The sequence below is a fragment of the Onychostruthus taczanowskii genome, unplaced genomic scaffold (assembly GCF_017590055.1).
Source record: "Onychostruthus taczanowskii isolate IOZ18803 unplaced genomic scaffold, ASM1759005v1 scaffold81, whole genome shotgun sequence".
Taxonomy (NCBI): domain Eukaryota; kingdom Metazoa; phylum Chordata; class Aves; order Passeriformes; family Passeridae; genus Onychostruthus; species Onychostruthus taczanowskii.
Window position 1 is genome coordinate 1,478,118 of NW_024506002.1, and position 24,109 is coordinate 1,502,226.

The 24,109-nt window shown below is 49.1% G+C and overlaps 1 protein-coding gene across 2 annotated transcripts in view; it reads left to right on the forward strand.

Moving 5' to 3' along the window:
• The first annotated feature begins 8,515 nt into the window (after positions 1–8,515).
• Positions 8,516–24,109, forward strand: part of LOC121346527 (vascular endothelial growth factor receptor kdr-like) — a 126,375-nt gene continuing 110,781 nt past the window's right edge. For both annotated transcript variants that reach the window (XM_041424402.1, XM_041424403.1), the window contains exon 1: positions 8,516–9,275. In XM_041424402.1, coding sequence (XP_041280336.1) covers positions 9,212–9,275 — 64 coding nt within the window. In that variant the 5' untranslated portion in view covers positions 8,516–9,211. The remainder of the gene's footprint in view (positions 9,276–24,109) is intronic.

Here is a 24,109-nt window from a genome sequence, read left to right on the forward strand (position 1 = left end):
GTGCCACCCTTCTCCTATTTAATCCCAAAGCACATTCCCTTGTTGCTGGCAAATCTGGGATCCTGCCAGGCTGAGGCTCCTTGTTCAGGATAACCTCAGCCCCCAGTGGCTGTGTCACTGCAGATCTGGAGCACAGCTCTGATGGGAAGGTGGGTAAATCCTCAGCCCAGCTGTGCAGATGAGGAGCAGGACACGCAGACCCAGTGGCTTTCCCAGGAGCACACAGGTGAGCTTTGGAGCAGGAGCAGTTTGGATCCCACCACTGAATCAGAATGCCCTGACAGGGAGATGGTTCCTCCCATCCCACCTCTGACATCCCACTGAGTCTGAGTCTGCTGAGGGAGAAATTTGGGGAAGGGGTAGAAATGGGAAGAACATCTCTGATTTATTCACAGCCCAAGCAGCAGAATGCACTCGCTGAGAGTGGCAAGGTCTCGCCAGCTTTTTTCTTGGGAAAGAGCATCCAAGAAATGTGTGCTTTATCTCTGGAATTTGTGGGCAGAAAGTGCTGAAGCAAGGGCCTGAGCAGGGCTGGGGACTCCTGGGGACAAAGGAGGGCCTGTTGTCTCTAGCTCCACATCAGGCTGCTCCTGAGCGCTATTCCTGGCCCTGCACTGACTCATTGCTGACCTTGCTGAGAAAGGCTCTCACATCCAGCCCTGCTGCCTGCAAAAGCCATCATGGTCTCCTCAGACTGGATTCCACTCAAAGCATGGATGATGAGCCAATATGGAATATTTCTGCTATCCTTCAACACCCAAAGCCTGGGGTAAGCAGGAACTGGACAGACAAATGAACCCTGCTGTCCTCCTATAAGCTCTCCTTGCATTTCCTTCTTAATTTTCCAATTAACTGTGTCAATGTCTTGTTTTTGCTGTGCCCCAGGGCTGCACCAAGACCTTCCATTAAGAGGAACACCACAACCTGGAGACAGGTGCCCATTTTCCTGAAGCACTCTCTGTTTACATTCAGAGCTGTTCACAGCTGCTCTTCTCGATGTGCCACCTGCACTCCTGGTAAGAGGGCTGGCCTTGCTGGGAGGGGGAGAAAGGAGGTTGGCAAAGGTGGTGGAGCCAGGACACATTTGGGATTTCTGCTCTGAGGTTCCAGCCTGGTGGCTGCAGCTGCTGACCCGTGCAAGGACGACACTCAGAGCTCAGCCTTTGTACTGCAGTGGGACACAGCCACCTTTGGGGAAAAACTGCATGGTAAACAGATTCCCTCTGGCACTTCACTATTCCAGCCTGTCCTGTCAAAGGTGAAAGGATTTTTAGAATCCAGTTTATTCACTGCTAGTGATGCTTCTTCATGTAGGTTCAGAGCCAAAACTCATTAAGGGCAGTGGGAATCTCCCCATTCCCTTCTATTCACTCCCACTGGCTCCAGTTCAAGCTTTTATTCAGTCCCTCTTGGCGTGGACAATGCAGATCAGTGACGGCAGCTCCACTATCAGGGTCTTTGTGCCACCATGTCTCATTTCTCAAACCTTCAGCACAATGTCCACTTGTCCTCAGCAACTGCTTCCTTTCAGATCTCAAAAATAAATAAGTCCATGGAAGAAACATTTCTTTTGGCCCTGTGCTGGCTGAGAGCTCATTTGCAGACATTTTAGTTTTGGAGACAGTATCCCTTTGATTCTCCCCATCATCTCAGCACACCAACCTGCTATTTTTGCCTCATGGCTGCACTGAGTCATGGGGCTCGAGCTGGTTTACTTTGGAGGCAGTGCATAAAGCAGGGATGATCCCAGTGCTCACCCCATGGAGACAAGGAGCATTTACTTGTGGAATCTGACAGAGCCGTGGCAGCCCAGCCAAGGAGTGCTGGGCAAGTTCCTGGGGAATCTGCAGCAGGGAGAAAGAGCAGTGCTGTGATTAATGACACTCCCACCACTGCTGGACGGGGACTGGGGCAGCTGGGGCTGAACTGGGACAGCTGGGGCTGAGTAGGGACTGAGACATTTGGGGCTGAAGTGGGACATTTGGGGCTGAATGGGGACTGGGACATGTGGGGCTGAACTGGGACATCTGGGGCTGAACTGGGACAGCTGGGGCAGGATGGGGACTGGGACAGCTGGGGCTGAGCTGGCCTCTCCCCAGTGGCCTGGCAGGGCAGTGCTGGGGGCACATCTCACCCTGCTCCAGATGCTCTCTGTGGCTCCTGCAGTCTCAAGGGCTGAGGAAACAGCCAGGAAGGCTGATCCAAACCTCCCCCCAGTTTGGATTAGGCAGCAGCAGGAGGGGCAACATTTATAACATTGGTTTTTAAACCCTTCAGAGCAAGCACTGGTACCTGGTAAGAGCTGAGTGATAAACTGGTGCCATTCTGGTGCCAAATTAAAGAGTTCACAGCACACAATTAAAGAGTTCAACAGCCTTGTGCTGTTGGCTGAATTAACCCCAACACTTCTGGGATTGACATGGATGGGGTTGGATTAATACAAAGCACTCGTGGTTTTCCTGCCTTACCACTGTCCAGGCCCACCTGTGCTGTTCCTCCCTCTAAGGCTTCCCTCCCTGCACTCCTGTTATTTGAATCCCTTGAATCATCTCACTGGAGACGTGAGCAGGAACCTCCAGTGGGAAGGGAATGTCTGCAGAGCACCAGGACACAAACCATGCTGCTCATTCCCAGTCTGAGTGGTAAGAAAATCCTGCTTTATCCCCATAGAGAGAGAAAGAGTCAGAAGGGAATTAGAATTCAAACTAAAATAAATAAAACAAGCATTCTTGGTCGCTGGCTGAAACCCATTTTTTCTCACACTTTGAAGTTCATACTCTGGCAAAGGAAAACCCTGCACACAAAATCTGGCCTCTGGCTGAGGTCAGTGCTAGGAGAAGGTCTGCATGAAGGTACCGCAAAGAGCTGGAATATTTTCCTTACCTGAAATGCTGTGTGTGGATGAAACCTGGCTCAGGAATTTTTTTCCCATTAGGTGGATATCTTTGTCTTCCTGCCACAGACTCTGGCAGAACAAAGCAGATCAAACCCTATGCCTGTCTCCTTTTGTTGATGGCTATTTATTTTCCTTACCATTGCTCTTGTTTTGTTCTCTTGGCTCAGAAGTCTGGCTGCTGCTCCAAACCAGTTAATTTTCTGTAAGAGCTGGATGGGCCCAAGGCCTACATTATATTTATAAGCTGTAAGGATCTCCCCAGGCAGACTCAGAAATAAAGGACTCGAGTCAACCAGCTACAAGGAGATGCTCCAAACCAACATCAGAGAGGGAACACAAGAGGTGGAACATCAGCCATTCCCCCATGCTGAATTTTAAAGGAGCACTCCAGCTCCTGCAGCCGTGGGAGGGGAGTGTTCTTCATCCTTTTATCGCCCATATTTGCAGCACTGGGAGGAAATGTCCTGCTTTCCTCTGCCCTCTGAACATGTGCTTGAGGAGCCTTTCACTCTGGCTGATGGAGGGAAGGGCAGCAGGACAGGCTGGGTCTGGGGCTGATGGCCACGGATGCAGGGACAAACCTCAGCTGGACAGGGAAAGAGGGACCTGTCAGGGTGGCAGGCTGGGATGGAGAAAAGGTGGCACCAGAGGAAAACTCATTCTCCACAGTTTTTATACAAAAATAAAATTTATTGCCGTATAATACTTTATCTGTATTTTGCTGTTGTTAGAAGTGACTGGCAGGCCTCTTCCAGCTTTGAATTATTTATAAAAACAATTTTTTTGTTGTTGTTTTCCCTTCTTGCAAAAAGGAGAAGGTTGCAGGGAGGCTCTGTCAGTGGCTGTGTGTGCTCCCTGTCCCCTCCTGTGACACTGTCACCTCACAGGGGACACCAGGATGTGCCCATGGCGCTGCTGGTCCCACAGCTCCCCTGGTCCCAGGCCCTGAGTGCTGCTGTGTGCCTGAACAAAGCTGGTCAGGAAATGTTTTTCCCAGCTAGAGAAACATTTTGTTCCCATTCTGTGCTTGAGCCAAATGGGGTTTTCTTGAGGGCTTTTTTTCTTTTTCTAAACAAAGGAATAAGTAAGCAAACACGTCTGCAAGGAGCTGATTGCAATGGCCAAAGCTCAGCCAGTGGACTTGTTGAGGAGTTTGGCAAGAGGTGAAAATACAGTTTTCTGACCCAAATCAGACTCACGACTCAAAATCAGGCCTTGCACCCAGGACATCACCAAGTTGCAGGCAAGGCTGGGATGGTGCTTTCTTTCCCTGGAAAGTCCATCCCCAGCAGAAGTCACTCCAGCCAGAGCACTCCCACAGAAAGTTTCTGTTTTGATAACATGCCATTTTCTAAGGAAAAATATTTTTATCTGAAAGCTCTCCACCCTGTTTGCCCACAGAGTGACGACGTTAACTCGGATTTCCATCCCCAGGGACTGGAGGAGTGTGTGCAGGGCACTCAGCCTGCCTGGGCTGTGGGAGAGGCACACCCAGCCCTGCAGCTTTCCTGGGAATTAGGGCAGCAGTGCTGGCACTGCTGCTGTCCCTGGGAGGGATGTGGGGCTGGGCTGGACTCTGCCTGGCTGCTGATGGCTTTGCTCCTGTTTATGGTCAGGCAGCACATCTGTGTGTGGGGGTACCAGCTGTTGGTTTCTCTGGGTGGGGATTGAAGGCGCTGGAGACAGTAGTTCATGTTGGGACTCAGGTGTTTATTATTTCTTATCAGTAAAGCAGTCTCACAACCATGAGTTCTGCAGCAAGGCACAAAATGGGTAAGTATCTCTTGTTACAAGGTCTTTTAAGACTAAACCATCCAATTAAGAAGAGACACCTAGATTATTTTCCCTTTTAGCCCAATAACTGATCCCAAAGAGCTGCAATGCAGACTGTTCTGCCCAATTACAAAATGCCACCCAAACCCATGAAGAAGAAGAAGCAGCATGGAGAAGAAGACCAGGACAGCGCCCTGTGCCCTCCATCCTGCTTCCATCCACAACACACTAAAAATCCCAAAACCTAAATTTCTCACCCAGTGACACACCTACACTGCTCTCTAGAATCTATTTCACACTTTTGTGGATTCCAGTCTATCTTGAAGTCTAGGAAACTTTCTCCATGAATGAGGGTCAAAGTCAGTGCTGCTCTGGAGGTCAGGGCACCCCGGAGCAGACAGAGAAATATTCCCTGTGCCCTGGGTTTCCACACATGTGTAGCCAGCTCCTTGCCTGTCCTGGAGATCAGGAATGCTCCAAGGCAGCCTGGGCATCAAAAAACAACAGCTGAGTTCAGGGGCAGGCAGGGTTTTATCACAGAGAACTGCAAGGCACCTTGGCAATGTCCTCTCTTCTTCCACCACCTCTGCCAGGGGCTCGAGTCTGCGGGATGTGGGACACTGTCCATCCAGGAAGGGGACAAGGATGTGCAGGCAGCAGGCCACAGTGGCAGCCTGGGGGTGTGCCAACTCCCTGCCCTGAAGGCTGTCACAGGCACTGGAACCAAGATCACCAGCACGGAGAAATGACCAGCAATCCCCTGTTTTGTCCTCTTTGCTTCTCGCTCTGTAGGCAGAGCTCAGCTCTGGGAGGCCACCCCAGCTCAGCCATGGCTGGGGGTCCCAGCTCTCTCCAGCTGCTTTGGAGCACAATTCCACCCTGCAGAACAGAATCTGCCAGGGTTCTCTGTGTGCAGCTGACAGCAAAGGCACCCCAGTGCCCCCACCCCAACACACGGGGCAGGATTACCCAGCTAAAATTCAGGGTTAGGGGCTAAACTCATCTCTTCCCTCTGTGGCTGAGGGAGGCAAGCAGGCACCTGGCAGGGAGTTTGTGAAACAGGGGCTGAGTCAGGGGAGCCTGGCTCTGCCTGCTGGAACTGGGCCTGGAACCAGCCCAGAGCTGGACAACTCCGTTTGGGATGGAGACCTTTTACCTTTAAAAAGCAGCACAGGATGCAATTCCATACCAAATCCCCAGGCATTCCCTCTGTCCCCTTCCATGGATGAGCACCGAGAGAGGAGCAAGGTGAAGGGAAGGGGTTCCAGCTCTGGAACTGTTCCATGCCAAGATGGCAGAAGGGATTAACATGACACAGGTAATCCTCTGCCAGGAAGGACGGGAGATACCACAAAGGGTGACCAGGCATCCCCTGGGGTCAGCCAGGTCCCACAGACTGCCCTGCCTTGGTCCTACAAAGAGCACATTCCATATCCTGGAATTCCAGCCAAACTCCTGCAGGAATTCCCACCCCAGTTGTCTGGGACACAGACACAGCAACCTTCACTCCCCCATGCTGGGATTATTTTTATTTAGTTATGGTCACACTGCTGCAACTGCTGGGTGCCTTGCAAAGCTCGAAGTGCCTCATGAGGAGGGGAAATGACCTTTTCCAGCCCTGCTTCTGCTCCCCTGAGCATGGCCAGGCTGGTATTTGTTAATATTGGTAAAGAGCTCTGAGCTCCTGGGATGGAATATCTGTCATGGAAAATGAGCTGGCTTATTATGAAGAGTTCTAGCCCAGTTAGCAAATGGCTTTTCCCATCTGTGTGAGCAGAACAGGCTGCTGTGCCAGGGAAGTCTGCTTTCCTTTGGAAATGCTCTAACAGGTTACTGCAGGCACAAGAAAGTTCTCAGGAACACATTGTGCCCTTCTTATAACATTTATTTTGCATATTATGAGGGTGAAATAAAGTATTATAAACTCAGGACTGCTTGACCAGGTTCTAATACTGAATTCCTTGTGAAACAACACACTAGAGGCATTTAATCTCAATTAAAAGATCAATTACATTTATCAACAGATAAAAGATTATCTGGGGCATTACACAAATACAACACAATTTATTACCAGCTGGTAAGTAACCTCTAATGAATTTTTAAACACTTCCCCATAAATTACAAAAAAACTACAGTCCTATAATTATGTTAGAGTCTTGATTCTCCAGTTAAACTCCTATGGGATCGGTCTTTACCATTATCCATAGTTATTTAGGATTCCTTTACTGTAACCCATATCTGGGGAAAGTTGTATGTTCTAAAAATTAATTTTAGGCATAGAAAATGCAATTTTTCATCTTGACAATGATCTGGGCATTTATATGAGAAAAGCACCCATGATTTAACACCATGCATGAGAAATGAGGCTTCTTGTTCATAAACCTGGGAATATCTGAGGCCTGTGTTCAATTTCTTGTTGAATTTGGGACACTTCTACACCAATCCTGACCTTCTGAGGTGCCCACTTGCCTTTGGATTTGTAACTCTCAGAACCAGACCTGTGTCTCCCTTTGCTCCAGTGCATGGCAGTGAAGAGCTCAGAGCTGTTATGGGCATTAAGGATTTAGATTTTGGATTAAATTGAGGTGTGAAAAGGCCCTGTCACTAAACCCCATGAACTCCATCCAGTCAAAGTCTGGAGCACCTGCTGGCTCTGGCTTTTCTTTTACAAACAAACTGAGCAAGAGGAACAAAAAATGCAAGCCAACCCCACCACTGAGCCACAGGGACTGGCAGTGCTCTCCTGTAAGGCTCTGCAGGTCCTGGAACACCAGTGTCCCCAGGGGCTCACCTGCTGGGATTGGGATTATCGGGGTTACTGGGGCTATTGGGATTGCTGGGATTATTGGGATTATTGGGGTTATTGGGATTATTGGGAAGGACAATCTGCGGGGGCAGCTGTGGAGCTTCCAGCACTCTCTCATTATCAGTGTTTTTACATTAAAAGCCACAAATCTGATATGTGCACTGACATAGCACAGAAGAGCTCCCACCTGGTCACCTCAGTGCTGGCTGCACTTCCAGAAGTGTCCCTTACATGCCCTGGGACATCTCCTGAAGGTTTGTGTCCTTCAGAGCTGAGGCTGTGCTGGCCTGGGGGACACCAGTGGATGCAGGAGCAGCCCTGAACAGGACTGGACTGTGATTTCCAGCGTGGAGGGAAAAGGAGGGACATCCCTGCAGCTGGAGTGCCCATCCCCGCTGCAATCCTGCCTGGCATGGCAAGGGCAAAGGCACAGGGGCAGGCTGGAGTCTGGATGTGTGGTGGAGCTGGAGGTAATGCCCAGGTGAGAAACCCGAGAGGGGTCAGGTGGCAGCCGGGTAATACAAATAACAGCGCTGGGATTCCCTGAAATACCCGATGCAAAGAAGGGATTTTCTCCGTGCCCAAGAGCAAGGGAGGCACAGCAGCGGCTGCCACAGCAGGGCAGGGAGGGCGGAGGTGGCATCCCAGCAGGACACGGTGAGCAGCACCGAGAGCCCAGACTGCTGCACAGCGGGTGAAGGGGCACAGAGAGCGGCCCTGGCAGGACACAGCCTGTTCCTCAGGTGTCCCCTTCGCGGTGTCCCCGAGCCCGGGGCAGCTGCCACCTCTGTGCCCCCGGGGGAAGGTGGTGCCACCTGCTCCCCCAGCTCCGGCTTTGCGGGGACGGGCGATGCCGGCAAGCAGCTGGCATTCCCTTCTCTGCCCCATCTAGGCAGCAGCAACAGGAAACCCAGGAGCTCTGTGAAATGACAGGGAGGGAGGGAGAGAGTGAAGTCCCCTCGCCTCGGCTGGTGACGTCTCTCCTTCCTCCTTTTTTTTTTTTTTTTTTTTTCCTGTCCCTATAAAGAATCTCTGGCTCGCATCAAACTTCCCTGCGAAAGCCCCGGCGAGGCGGAGGGGAGGGGGACAGGCAGAGACAGAGCCAGGGCTCCGGCCATGCCCCAGCCCCGCTGCCCCGGGCAGGTGCCCCCGGGCACGTAGAGCCAGGTGGGCTCCGGGCAGCTCCCCCTGCTCCTGTCCTGCTGGAGATCTGTCCTTCCCGCCGGCACCTGCGCCTCTCTGGAGAAGCCCATCTCAGAGGAGGCTCTGCCACCTTACCCAAACTCCGCGCTGTGCGAGCAGCCGCGAGCAGCGAGTGCGCCAAAGTTTTTGCCAAACTTTTTCTGGTGTTTCTGCTTTGCTTTTTCACCCCTCGAGTGACTCTGCGCCAGCCAGGAGGGCTGGGGAGGCTTCTGAGGCACAGCAGGGCTCCCCCCGGACACCGCAGGGATTGGAGAAACGGGGGGAAAGAAGGAAAAAGGTGACTGCGGAAAGGGGGTGAAGGAAAAAACCGAGAACCTCGGGAAGAAGGGAAGGCGAACACAACCCGCAGCCCCAGGATGAAGCGGTGAATGGCAAGAACAATTTAACTGGGATCAACAAGTGGGAACTGCGCGCCTCGTCCTTCCCGTCCCTCCCCGCTCCGGCTTCCCCAAACTTGCGGCTGCGAAGGAAAACTTCTAAACTTCTCCAGCGGGCTCGGCTGCCTCGGGACACGCAGCAGGACCGGCCCCGGGATGCTGCCCCGGGCCAGCGCCCTCCTGGCCGTCTGTGCCCTCCAGGGGCTGCTGCTGCTGCACGGTAAGAGCCGCCCGCGTCCCCGGGTGCCCGGGCGGGGACACCGCGGGGCTGCCCCGTGCCGCCCCTCGGGGCCCTCAGGAGAGCGCTCCGTGATGCTCTTCTGCGCTTTTCCCCGCTCTTTGTGCTCTTCCGGCGGCCCGGGGAGGTGTCACACACCTGAGAGGGCAGGTGCCACCGCTCCGTTCCCAAAGCCGCAGGGTTCACACCTCCGTTAAAACTGATCTTTGGAAATTGAGGTAAAAAAGCTAAACCTCTTGAAGGTGTCGCACCTAAAGGTCAGATTTTAATGGGTGTTCCCCCTTCGAGGTTTAGCCGCTTGGTTAGAAATAGCAGTTTGTGAGCGTTCACCAATTTGTGGGTTTTTTCCCTCGATGTGGGAGGGTTTCTGGTTGTATTTGATCACTTGAGCAGAGCTGAGGCTTTCAAAGGAGGAGCACCTGGGCTATCCCCCTGTCCTGGGGCTTATCCTGGAGCTGTGTGCACAGACGTCACGGGCATTCTCTCTGATATCCAGTTCTGATTCTTTGACATTTCAATTTTTGAATATTGGTTCTTTGATATTTCAGTTTTTGTACACGTGGTGCTTCTTCACTTCCTTCCCCTTCTCAGCCCAGGTGCCAGGTTAGATCCCCTGCTCTCCAAAACTCATTTTCCTTTGCAGCAAACTCCCTGTCCCCCCAGATTTATTCCCAATTTTTGCTGCTATCAGAAGAGCCAAAAGGCAGGTTAATGAGATTTGTGAGAGCTTTTCCATCTGCCATATGACTTTTCATTATCTCATTAAGCATGAGGATTTTGCTGGATTACTGAGCTATTCATTCATGACGCTGCAAATTGTGTAAGGGAGACGGGCTCTTGTTTATTGGGGAATTCCTTCTGACAGAAAGGACTTTTTTATTTTCGTAGGTAGTGGATGTATTGCACAGCACGAGGCTGTTGTTCTTCAGCATATTATATTTTCATAGTTAAGTGGATAGCTTCTGGAAACACTGTGAAGCATCACTGTCCTTGATTTTTTTTGGATTCGTTTAGGGATTTAATGTATTCCTTCTGCAGAAATGGACTGATTGGCAGGCACAAACCTTGGGGAATTTCACATCTTCCCCACAGTTACCTGCAGAATAAATAACTAAGCCTGAGGTTGTGCTCCAAAGGGCTTGTCCAGCTTTTCAAGGAAAAGCTGAAGCAGCAAACCTGGCAGGTGGCAAGGAGCCCCTGCAGCAGGAATCCTCAGGATCCATGGTGTCCCCAGGGAATCTGTCCCTGCCAGGTCAGCCCACACCTTGGGCTGCACCTGGGGCAGCCCTGGGAGGATTCCTGAGATGTGCTCCAGCTGGCTGACACGTGCAGCAGCAGCCAGCTGCATGCTTTGGGAGCTCTAACCTCTGCACAGTCTGGAAAAGTTGCCCGAAATCCAGTGTGGATTTCAGAGGCATAAATCACCACAGGATTTGGTGGATCAGAGAGGGATAATAACAAAGGAGTGGGAGATGGGAGAAAACGTGGAGTGCCCAAGTGTTCCTGAGGCTCAGGGTGAAGTGGAGAACAGGGAGTTCAGGGGGGAAATCCTGGCTGGAGATGTTGTCCACATTTCAGGGCTGCTCAGGTCCTTCCTCACCAGGTTCCTTTCCTAATTATTTCAGCCCTGATAACCTTGGAATTTGGTCCAGATTCCTTTTGCCATCAGTGCCAGGTACAGAGGAGGCCAAGAGAAGGCAAAGTCTGCATCCTGTGACAGAGGGAGGCAGGAACATCCTTGTGCCCAGAGCTGCAGGCTGGTGAGGGACCTGGAGCAGCCCTGGGGATGTCAGGAGCTGGGCTCATCTTTAGCAAGAGATAAAACATCAGCATTGGGCTGGAAGCCAGGGGGAGACAGGGCCAGGAGGGCCGAGGATTTGGGATGGCACTGGTGTTCCTGAGGAGTCAGCTCCTCACCACCTTGCCCTCAAAGTTCCTCTGCAGGCCGAGCTCAGTGAAGCCCTGCTTCACCTCCCAAAGCCTGGATTTACCCCTCAGCTGTAGTTAAACCTTTCCTGGGATCTCTGTGGCCAAAGTTAGGCAGGGCTGTGCTGAGGAGGATGACTCTGATTCCACCCCAAACAATTCCATCAGCAATGCAGGGAGAAGGAAAGTCCTACAGCTGTGAAAGCTGCTCAGTACCAAGGCATTGACTCCTCAGCCACTTTTCCCTCCAAGTTCATCCCCAGCAATGAAACTGATGAAATTCTGGCCACTACATTTATCCAGGTCTCCTTTGGGGAATTCCTGACTGATTTGTTGCTTTCAGTAGGGGGAAGAGACCACACAAGCATCATCCCAGTGATTTCCCACCTTACTCTAAAACAGAGCTCTAAATACACCTTTAAATTTCCTCATTTAGTTCCCTGAGTATCATTAAATTTCCACTTTCCCTTTGCTCATTTCTCAGCTTCTTCTCAACTCCTCAGAGCACTGGCTGGGGTCTTGCTGCTCAGAAGTGACCCTGATTTAATGATGGTGCAGATGCCAACAGCTGGCACAGGTTTGAGCTATGGACTGGGGTGGTTCCTAATCAGCCCTTGCAAAAACAATCTGCAAAGAAATTCTTACACCTTAAATTGTGCATGAAAAATTCAGTCTCTTTTACCCACTGACATCACCAGAAGGTTTTTAATATCTGAGCAATCCAAGGCGCTTTTTTGGGTATTGGAATAAACTCAGCCATCTCAGTAATTTAACTGAAAATTATTAAAGATTGTTTTATTTTTAAAGATTTTACATTTAAAGATTATTTAACTGGAAATTATTAAAGATTGAAGAGTAAAATCAGGTCCTGCCCGATGGCTTTGAAATGAAAGCACGTTTGAAATTGATTTTTTTGTTGTTGTTTAACTTTGCAATGCCTTCTACAAATTGATTGTACTGGATGGGCAGCGAAGCTTGTTAACACAGAGATTTCAGTTAAGCCATGGATCAGGAGATAAAAGATTCAGGAGCTCAGATTCCTCCTGGTTTTCCAGCCAGGATGGTCACAGAGTGCAGCAGGATGAGTGTGGCTGTGCCAGGGCAGAGGCACCAAGGGGTTGTTTTCCCAAAAAATGTGTGTCCTAACTGGTGTTATTCCCAAACATTTGCTTTACTGTGGGAAAATGTTTTAAAAAGCAGAGGAGCCTTTTTTAGGCTGGTGATATATGAGCCTCCTGCTGAAGCTGCCACATTCGAAACCAACTGGAAATCTCTTTATACCAATTCAGCCATTTAAGGCAAGGAAAAAAATGTCAAGTATTTCTGAATACTCCCTGAACTTCTAAAAAACTGTATTGTACCCAAAAGAACACTGAGAAAACGAACCAGATTGTTTGTTGAGGGTTTGTGCTGTAAGAACTTGCATTATTGTCTTTAAAACGTGTACAAAATATTTATCTGTGGGCATTGGTCTGCTCTGAGTAAGAGCAACGGGGTCCATTTAGGTCATTTCTGCCCTTTCACACATTCCCTGGATTGTTCATTTTATGACAAATTATTTGTATAAAGTGATAGCTCAATCTACTGCACTTTGAATTAATATCTCAGATTGGGCTTAGTACTTATGTTGTTAATAATATAATAGATTAGTAATAATAATAATAGAATAGTAATAATATATTATATATTCTACATATGATACATGCTATATAGTATATAATATGCAATATATAATATATAATATAATATATAATAATAAGTAATATATAATATATAATACGTAATATATAATATACAATATATAATATATAATACATTATATATATTATATATTACATATTATATAGCATATAGCATATAATGTATTATTATATATTATACATTATATATAATATATACTATATAATATATACTATATAATATATAATATATAATATGCTATTATATTATTATTATTAAGAAGAAGAAGAAGAAGAATATTTATGTTGTAAATAAGTTTATGAACACCAGCAAAAGGTTTCCAAGCCCCACAGGAGATTCCTCAGGTACAGCAGGGGAAGGTGATCTGAGCTTTTTGGGAGTTTGTCTCCCAGATGAGCAGTGCAGTTTGGAGAGGGTGAAAACCTGGTCTGTCCCATATCTGTTGGGGGATGATTCACATCTGGTCCTTCCCGAGACATCTGCAGGGTGTGATGCAGGAAGGGTCACTTGGGCACCAGAAAAAGGACAGGAGGCACAAAGAAGATGCTCTCAGTTCTCACTGCAGAGAGTTTTGGGGGCAGCAGCAGCCACCTGCACTTTTCCAGCTACTCAGGAGGTTTCCAGGAGGCAGCGTTGGACTTTGAGAGTGACCCTGGAGCTCACACAGCCCCACTGAGCTCCACCTGCTCCCTCTGGAACTTTCTCTGATCCACCTTGCCTTTTTCCTCCAAACCAGCCTGATGGCACTGGAATGGGAATTAGGAGTGGCAGCAATTAAGGGATATTGGAATATCTAAAGAACAGCTAGGATTGAAATAAATGTGTCCTGGTGCTTTTCTTCAGAAAGCAGCTCCGATGGCTGGCAGGGCACGAGGGCTCTGAGTGCCCACCAGGACATTCCCATCAGCTGTCCTCCAGGACAACTGGCTGCCCCAAAAAAAGCTGGGTAAGATGTGTGTAATAGGGAACTGAGCTCCCCGTTAGGCACCTCTTTAACTTTTCTTTTCAAGGCCACAGAGAAAGTGTAGAAGTTGCCAAAATCCACCAGACAATCTGGAAATGCCATTTAATAGAAGGCTTTCCCCAGGGAGCAGGACTCCAGGAGCAGAGCTGGCACTCATCAGGAGCAAGGCAGGATCTGCACAAATCACAGGAATCAAGGTTTCTGCACGAGCTGTGATCTCAGAGGCTCAGCCAGGAGCTGCTTCCTCCAGTGGGGAAGGAGGAAGGATCAGGATCAGCCTGATCTCCTGAGGTGTGATGATCAAAATTGATGGATGCCCATCCCAATCAATATGGCTCTGCCAAACTGATGTGTCAATCCCAGGAATTTTGTGGAAATTCCTCCCTGCCAGTGCTGGACACGCTTCCAAAGGCTGTGGGAATGGGAGCAGGGATTGGCACGAGGGAGCTGAGCTGCCACCCTGTGCCACTGCTAACTTCTGTCCCTTACCAACAGTGGAACACAGCTTTGCTCTCTGATGGACAGGGAGCAATCCAGGAACTGTTTTATGATGGAGAGTGAGTGAGTCCATGGACATCCTCATGAGTCACTCCAATACCCTGTCCCCAAGCCCCTGGATTAGCCTGAATTTGCAGCACATACTTTATGTCCCCACTACATCCTACATCCCTCTCCTGCTCCCTCCCCTTTCCTGGATGTCTCCTAAACTCCCCTCAGGGCTCAGAATTCCTTGAATTTTTACATTAGGAGAAGCCAAGAGAAATTTCCCAGCCCTTCCACACCAGGGGTCTGCACAGTCTCTCTTCTCTGTCCCAAAATTAATTTTGCCTTTATAATTCTTCCTGGTGCAGAGATTTCTGAACAAAACAAAGTGGGACTGCTTGAGACCTGCAGTTGAAGCTCTTGTTTTCTGCCAGCTTTTCATGTTTTTGCTGCACTAAATTTTTACAATAAATAATTTTTGCAAGTCCCCCCAGTATCTGGAAAAGCAGGAGGGGTCACGTCTCAAATATGGGGTGTGTGTTACCAGGGCTCTTGTTTTGGCTCTAAGCAGAAAAGTTTTTGACTGAGCAACAAGGACAGAACCCTGCAAATTATGGAGGTCTGAAAAACTCACTTTTCCTTTGTGCCCTGCAGGAATGGCACAAGCACGTGGCCCTCAAAGTTTCAAAATTCAGCCAAAACTGACGCTGAGGCCCAGAATGTAAAGGAAATATATGGACCAGCCTTCTATTTTCAGATCACTTGCCTTTGTCTTCTTCATTTCCACATAGGTTTCCTTAGATCTTCCTGTGTTTTTCTGAACTGTGGGAACGTGATTGCCAAGGAAGTGGAGAGGGGAGTTTTCAGCCCTGCTGGGATTGTTCTTGATTTGAGGGTCAAGGAAGCCTGACCCTGTCATTACCTGTTCCATTTTTACAAAATCACCACAAATCTAAACCACCTCGGCCAAAATGTTTGCTTCCTTCGAGCCCCCAGCTCAGAAATTGCTCACCTGGAATTCTTCCTCGCGGATACAGCGGGGTCAGCTGGCAGGAAAAGCACCAACCACCTCGGGGCTGCTGTGGCCATTCCCCTACAGCCCTGAGGAAAATGGGATTGCTCACAGGCTGCTCCACACACACACACACAGCCGAGCTGGGAGGTGTTCATCCTGTTTGCTCTTCATGCAGAGCTCATTAACTTTGAAATCAGGGCTGAAGAAACTCATTTAGGACTCAAAGCAATTTCCTCCCAGTGCCCAGGAGCTGCAGTGGGGCTGGGAGTGTGGGGCTGCCCAGAATCTCCTCCTCAATTCCCTCACAGCTACTGAAAAGGGCTCTGGAGCAATAGGGATCATCCTGAAAGCTGCTCCTGAGCCTGCATTTCCCTGATTTTAGAGCTGGGTAGTGCATGGGTCAGCGTTTCAGACTTTTAATGTGCAGACACCTCCTACAGAGTGTCCCCCAAGAGCTGTAAAATGTGATTTTCCCCTCTGCTTCTCTGCTTGCTGATGCAGCCGCCAGGAGCAGCTCCCGCAGGAGCCATCACACACATCCCACAGTAGCACTTGGAAGCCCTTGGCGTGGGCAATCCTGCTTCCAGGAGCAGGGAAAGCCTTGGAAGAGCTTGCCCAGAGTCCTTCAGAGCAGGGAGGTGCTGGAAGGAGGCAAGTAAAGCTCTGGGGAGTTCCTGCTGCAAAGCTCCAGGTCTCTCTGCCTTTCCTTGCAGAACAATAAACCCCACAGGTGCCCCACTGGGTCACTGGGACACCCCCTCCCCTTGGGAAGGGCACCCACTGCTGCTTCACTCCTCAGTTCATCATGATTTACAGACAGAAGGGAAGCGATTTCAGGAGTGTCCTCTGCTTTCCTTCCTCACCCAGGAGGAGTATCAGGAGAAAGAATAATGCAGAACACAGCTGTGGGGAGAAATGCTTTTCCCAGCTCTTTCTGAGGAAAGATCTCTTTCCTGAACTTCTTTCTGAGGCAAGGTGTCTTTTCCCAGCTCTGTTTCTGACACAAGGTCTGTCTCCCCAGCCCTTTCTGGATGTGGATGAGGCAAGGCAGTGGTGTCAGCTCTCTCTGCATGACACAGCAGCACTGAGCTGGGCTGCTTGGAAGGGGTTTGTTACAATTAAAGAATGATTCAAGTCAATGTAAACAATGATGTCAGCCTGAGGACCTTTAAAACACAATTTAAGCTATTACACAGTGTAAAGCAGAGAGAATCAGGTAACCTTTTGGCCTGCCACATTTTTTCTCTGGAAATGGATCGTGTCTGAGTTATTTTCATGTTTACACACTCGGGACAAGCTTTGCCTCGCTCACACAGGTTTAAGGCTGTGCTTGGCTGAAGACAATAGCCTGTCTTTGAATTGTCCATTGTATGGCTCAGAACATTTATTTTCTTCTGGCTGTTTACACATTTTATGGTGGAATCTGAGGGAAAAAAAGGCAGACTGAGAGCTGCTCCCACACTGCATGTTTTATAAAGGTAGAGATTTTACTGATCTTTCTGGAAAAGTCTTGATTTGCTTCACTGTGAGAAAGCAAAATAACCTGCTCCTTTTCCAGGGGTGAAGGAAAGCCAGTGTGGCTGAGCCAGTTGTGTGAGGCAACACAGGAACCTTCCTGCTATTCCTCACATTTATTTTGGCTGCACAGATCCTCTTCTGCTCAGTCCTGGAGACTCCCATGCTTTAAACAACTTCCCTTTAGTCTGAGCAGATTTTCTGTTGAGTGAGGACAGAGCAAAAGGGTTTGGCTCAAGAGGAATTCCCAGGAAGAGTGATGAATCCCTAAAATCCTGTGTCAGCATGAAGGCAGCAGAGTGTGGCAGGAGGGATGGCCTGGGGCAGAGCCTGGCAGCTCCCTGCTCTTGGCCCATCTCATTTTGGGTTTGTCCCAGCTCATCCCATCCCGTGGGGCCTTTTCCAAGGATAATGGCACCATGGCTCTCTGGGAAGGCAAGGCCAGGTGTTAGCACGAAGGCACTGATGGTTCTGTGAACAGTTTTATTGCTTCATCCCCTGATCCATCAGCAAGGAGATAAACCAAGCCAGCAGAGTGATGGATTTACAGGTTTGGAATGGCTGTGGTGTTCTCACATTTGGAATGTTTTCTCCTGGCTTTCCCAAGCAGGCAAACAGACATGAGCTCAGTTCTCTGGGTCAGCATGGGCATGATCAGCCCTGCTCTGATGAGAGAAGTGCAGGGTGAAATGAAAGACCCATCTGGGACAGTTCCCGGGATGGAGGGACTCCCTGGGAAGGGGAATCCAGGAAAACAGGAGGTTGATGAGCAGGGCTTGTCAAAGGTTCTCCCATCCTGCTCCAAACAGTTCCCATCAGGAATTCTGCCATTATTTTTACAAGGCTGATTTCTCCTTATTATTCTTATGGGATTGTTCTGATCTCTTTTATCTATTCTCATCTCTTGTATAAACCAGCCATTTTGCCTTTTTAATTGTTGTCAACTTTGTATTTGAAAAGTAATACTCAGACCCACTTAGTGAAATGCCATTATTAATTTAATTTGATAAGCCATGAAGTAATGAAGCCTTCTTCTAATGATGCCTCAGGTTTTAGCTTTTCTATTTTTCAGATTCTGTGCTGCTTTAGGGTCTGGGCTTCATATGAGGGGATGGTGAGCTCTCTGCACAGAGCAGGGAGACAAAACAATTCCTTCTCTAGCTGGGGACCAAGGACAAATGATCCAAATCTCAGGCCCAAGAGCACAAACAACGTGGACAAAAGAGAGAAAACCAAGCAGGATGGGACTGCATGGGCTGGAGCTGGAATTGGACAATTAACTCCAATATGTAAATGGAGCAGAACTTATCAAAGTGACAGACCCTGTGACCAATTGGGGATTTTTGTGCCCATTTTGGTTCATCTTGGGTGCAGCCCTGGCTGGGCTCTTGTGCTGCCCAAGGTGCATCCATTGAGGAGATCCTTTTAACAAATCCCTACTTTATTCTTTAGCTCTGTCCAGCCTCTGCTCTAGGGCAGCCTGCCCAAGGCATCACTGGTTACTGAGGTTGCTCTCTCTGGAGCTTTGTGCACAACTCTGGTGGTTATATTGCTATTAAAAATAAACTACCAGCCTTATTTCCTAATGTTCTGTGTGGGTGTCAGAGCTGGTGCACAATATCAGCCAGGGCAGGCTCCCCAGAGAGGCACCATGACATCCCACAGGTCTACAAGCATGGGCTGATGCTCCCTAGTGAAAGGGTTTCCTTCTCCCATCCCAGAAATATGTGCCCAATTTATTTTAACCTTCTCCAGGACAGAACCTTTGGTTTTCTGGTGGGTTTCTGGCAGAAGGACAAAAAAAGAGGACAGGAGTTTTGTCTGGGTATAAATCTCACTTTTCATTTGCCAAACCTGTCTAGCACTCAGGAGAAAATCAGGGCAGTAGAGATGAAAAATTCTGTGCTCAAAGTGAGATTAGTGGAGAAGCTAAAGCTGAGCTGGTTTTGATTTCCATGGAGGATTGCTGGCACATCCGCTGTTCAAGGCCATTTGCCCTTCCACTCTGCAATATCTTTGTACTTTAAAATTAATGTAGGCTTTGAAATACTACCTGGATTTGTGCTCTGGCACTGAGCAGTGCAGCTTTGAGTTTCTCCCTCTCTACCTACCTGTGCCAAGTATAATCTTTAATCCAGGGTCCAGCACTGCACACTCTGCATGAGGCAAACACCAAAGCCTCTGTCCAGTGACTCTGGGATTGCTGTTGCAGGTTCTGGACATTTCTGATGGAGTGCAAACTCCTTCATTTTGCATCCCTGGAATAGCAATGATAGACAATATTGTACATCATTGATGGCATCACTGGTGTGGCTCAGAATAAACACTTCACCTGAAGCAATCACGAGGCTAAAGCCTTGCAGAGCCTTTTCTTTGGGCTGCTGATTCTTGAATTCCCAGGCTGACCAATACATCTGGTGTCACCAGAAGTCTCCTTCAATTCAGAGCTAAGCTAACCAGACTTAAAGAGAGAGAGCAGAGCCCAGAGCAGCCCAACTCAGTCATCTTTCCTGTTTTAAATTCTTTTGCTTATCTCAGTTCTGCCCTTGCCATCTGTTGGTAGTGAAAGCGGGGTAGTGACACTTGGGCGTGGTGGGATGTAAGGAGAGTATCTCAAACTCTGATCTTCTGCACTGGAGATGATAAAGGAATTCCCAGGATAAAGGAACTGAGAGGAATTCTCAGCATCCACAGGGCAAAGGTCTCCCTCGTGCTCTTCAGTTTAATGGTTGGTGTCCTATAGGGTGCATTGTACTGCCAGCCTTTGAAAGGCTGCCTTGTTGTTTTGGTTCCATATTGTTCTGAGTTAAATGGTAGGAAAAGAGAAATTGCTGCCACCACAACATTCCCTTATAGGTCTATTCATTATTGATCCCCAGAGGAAGTGGAGAGTTCCCCTGGACAATGGGCCGATATACAAATGAGCATACATTAACTTTCTGTGCTTGTACAGCTCACTGGGGCTGCATTTCCTCTGCATTCTCAGGAGCACAAATTCAGGCATCAATTGGTTTGATGTCTTCCTCTGCCTTGAGCTGCTGCCTTGTTAAACATTCTGGGTGACAGGCAGCCCCTCTGAACCACAGAACACACAATCACAGAACCACAGAACTGCAGAACTGTAGAATCACGGAACTGCAGAATCACAGAATCACAGAACAGCAGAATCACAGAATTACAGAACTGCAGGATCACAGAATTACAGAATCACAGAACTGCAGAATCACAGACCCACAGAACCACAAAAATCACAGAGTCACAGAATCACAGAACCACAGAACCACAAAAATCACAGAGTCACAGAATCACAGAACCACAGAACAGCAGATTCACAGAATTACAGAATCACAGAATTACAGAATTACAGAATCACAGAACCACAGAACAGCAGAATCACAGAATTACAGAATCACAGAATTACAGAATCACAGAACTGCAGAATCACAGAACCACAGAACCACAAAAATCACAGAGTCACAGAATCACAGAACCACAGAATCAATGACAGAATCACAGAATCAGAGAATCACAGAATATCCTGTGTTGGAAGGGTCCCACAAGCATCATCCAGTCCAGCTCCTGGCCCTGCACAGGACTCCCCACCCCACAGGACACTGCCAGCCTGTGCCTGAGAGCTTTGCCCAAACACTTTTTGAAGAGAGGCAGAGACCTGGTGTGGAAATGCTTTGGGCAGCTGTGCTGGAGCACTGAGGGATGCTCTGGACTGGGAGCACTGGGAACAGAGGGACCAGGCCAGGTCTGTGGGGTTTGGCTCTGCTGGCCTGGGGTTGTGCTCCAAAGCAGCAGGGAGCTCAGGTGAGCTTGAAGTGACCCAGCTCTGTCCCCTGCCCTTTGGCAAACACCCCAGGGCAGCACTGACTCCAGCCCAGGGGCTCAGCAGGGTGGGATGGATGAACACTCAGAATCTCCAGAAGGAAAAGGCTGTGTGACTCCAGCCCTGCTCCCTGCAGTGTGGGTACTTCTTTCAGGCCCTGCACTGAGGTTTGCAGGTGTCCCCTCAGTCTCCAGTGCATTTTGGCCTGGCATTCCTCCCTGCAGCACAGGTTTTTCCTGCCTTTGTGCCTCTGCTCTTCTGTAAGTCAGGGAGGTTGGTCCTTCCCTTCCTCCCTGGAGGGATGGAGCAATCAATGTCTGGAACAGAAAAAGCAGCTCAGGAGCTGCAGGAGGTTTGCTTCACCTTTCACTCCCACCACCAGAGACAATCCCACCTGAAGCTGCAGGGACAGGGAGGCATTTCAGGCTGTGAGGATCAGGACTGGGGACTGTGCTGGGCTTGGCCTGAACTGGCAGAAGTCCCTGGCAGGGATGCTCAGGCCTTGCAAAGCTGCATTTCTTTCTTGAATTCCTCCCACTGTGGTACCTCCCTCAGCCTCCTGAATGGTGAAATATCCACGGCATCCACACCCACACCTGCATGGTGCAGAGGCACTCCAGCTGCACCCACATCCCAAGAAGCCTCTTGGTTTTCATTCTTCTGGCATGGTGGAATTTGCAAAGTTAATTTCCAGCCCTGATCTAATGGATTCCCTCACTGAGAGGCTCTCAGAGTGAGAGGATTCCAGGCTGAGGGTTTGTTCTCATCTCCCCCATGCTGGAGGTACCTCTTGGAGAGCTGTTTAATGAGCCTGGAGTGCCACCTGGGCTGGGCAGGAGCTCAGGAGGAGTTTCCCCTCCTCCTTGGAGCCCTCAAACAGCCCCTTGCTGCTTTCAGCAGTAGAAATAAGGTGATTACAGGCATCACACTGCTCAAGGGAATATTGGGTTATTGGACTTGAGAATCCAAAGGAGAAATCCCCCTTCTAGGAACTCACTTGTTCTGGAATCTGCACACTTTTGGGGAGAAGCAGAAAATTGCAGCTGAGCAGCATCCAGCCAGGGCTCAAAACCCAGTCTGAGTTCCTCCTTGCCCCTTGCAGTCTGTTGTTGTTGTTGTTGTTGTTGTTATTATTATTATTATTATTATTATTATTACTACTACTACTTCTGTTGTTGTAATTATTGCCATTTTGATGCTGTCCTTTCTCAGCCATGGATGTTTCCCTACAAAAGCTGCCCCTACCCAAACCTACAGCTAAGGCTTGAGTACCTTAAGTACCACCTCATTTTTGGGCCCAGCCCTTTGGATGTGCACCCTCAGAGGGTGGGCACAGCCATGCAGAAAACAAAAGATGAATAACACACAGATACAAACAAGACACCCGTTTACAGATCCTCTCAAAGCTCAGTATCAAAGCTTTAGTGCTTATATTAATATTTGTTAATATTGTGTCATGAGGAAGGGTGGGAAGAAAGAAAAAAAGAGACATTGTTCCTCCTTGAATGTGTTTTGTTTTTCCCAAGCAGCAGAACTTTAGGTATTTACTTTAAGAACACATTTCTGTGTCCAGTAGATATGAAAAATTTTGGGAGGACAGGACAAAGGGAGGGTAGGAGGGGTCAGTGCTGGAGCTGGGCTCTGAGGGGTGTCAGGACTGGGATTAGGGGCAGGCCAGGCATGGCTGGGTTTATCCACCATGGTTGTCAGAACTCCTCACCCATCCTGTGGCAAGGTTTGTGAAACAAGCCCAGCAAAGCTCCTGAACCCTCAGCACCCCTTCAGCCACTGCTTTGCTTATGCATGACCAATATTCTGTCTCTTTTCTCTTTTCATGTGAAAACAATCGAATTAATGCAGAATCACAAAGTTGATCTGTGCGTCCATCGATAGAATTGCAACTGCTTCATGTCCCACCAAGCAAATTCTCTCGCTGAAAAGGGAGCACCAAAAAAGAGTGTTCACTGGAATATGCCACCCTGGTCTTTTAATGAAGATGAAAATACATAGGAAAATCAAAATTCCTGGGTGTTATCAGCTTCCATGGCTGTTATTCTCTTTGTCACTGGGGCAACCCATGTGCTGGGTGGGCTCCAGTGCTGAGGCACAGTATCTTTGTGCTCAGAAGCAGCATATTCCCAAGCATGTTGTCTTTGGCATGGCCAATATTTTATCTGCCAGAGCCAATGTTAATGAAAAATTCCTGAAAAATTCCACATTTCAACAAGGCAACACTCTGCTGGGAATAACAATCTCTCGTGACCTGGTTCAAAAGCAGATATCGGGCAGGATATAAAACGGGGAGGTGTTTCTGACCCCCCTGCCCCAAATTTGGGGATTTTGGGCTGAGTTTGTGGTGCTTGCCTGCCTTTAGGAGTGATCTGAGCACTGTCAGGTTGTGAGCTCCTGTGGGATGTGCACCCAAAATCAGGATTCTGCTGTCAGAGCCATGGGGCTGGTGACACTGAGAAGTCCTTGTGTGGCACAGCAGTCCCAGCTCTCCAAAACACAGTGAATTTATGGCAGTTTTTAGGGAAATGTCTGCACAGGAGGGGTGTCTCCTTCTGGGACAGCGCTGGCATTGTTCCTGCTGGGGTGTCTTTGACACAGGGCAGGAAAATCTGTGACCCATCCCAGCAAACATCAGCCTGGATGGTTTGTCACACATGGCTTCATCTCCTTGCAGCAGACTGGAACACCAAGGTCAGGCAAATAAAGCTGGGGGGAAAAAGCCCAAGTTCTGAGTAAAGTGGCCTTAAATCACTGCCACCAACTGCAAAGTGACAGAGCAGGGCAATGGAAGGGACTAATCCACCTTGATTTGCATGAATTGGGCTCTCACAGGTGGATTAGGATTTCTGAGGCAGCCCATCCTCCCTGCCCTGGCAGAGCTCCTTGGCCAGGGGGGCAGGTTAGGGCTGTGACACTGGGGACATCCCACCGCAGCACAGAGAGCCCTGCTCAGGACACCCTGCACCAAGCCAGGGTCCTGCTGGCTCTGCTCAGGGAGCGTGGGTCACTCAGGAAGTGGAGAAAGAAACGAGTGAGCTTGTCTAAAATGAAGGAAAACCCCATGGATCTGGCCTCTCCAGCCCTGCCTGACCATGGGTCCTTTCTGCTCCACACACACAGCGCAAAGGGCAAAGGCAAATCAAGCCTTACAACTGCCAGGCCTCCAAATGAGCGTATTCCACTGCAGCCCCCCTTCCAGGAGGCCGGGGAGCAGTGGGATTTATCCCCTGCAGGCAGGCTGGTGGTGTTTGCTGTGCCTGCCTGGTGCCCTGGGCACTGACAGCACCCAGATAAGAGCAGCTGTAATTCCTGCTGTGCTCTAGCACACAGACACATCCCTGGGGGAACACTCAGCTCTCAGCCCC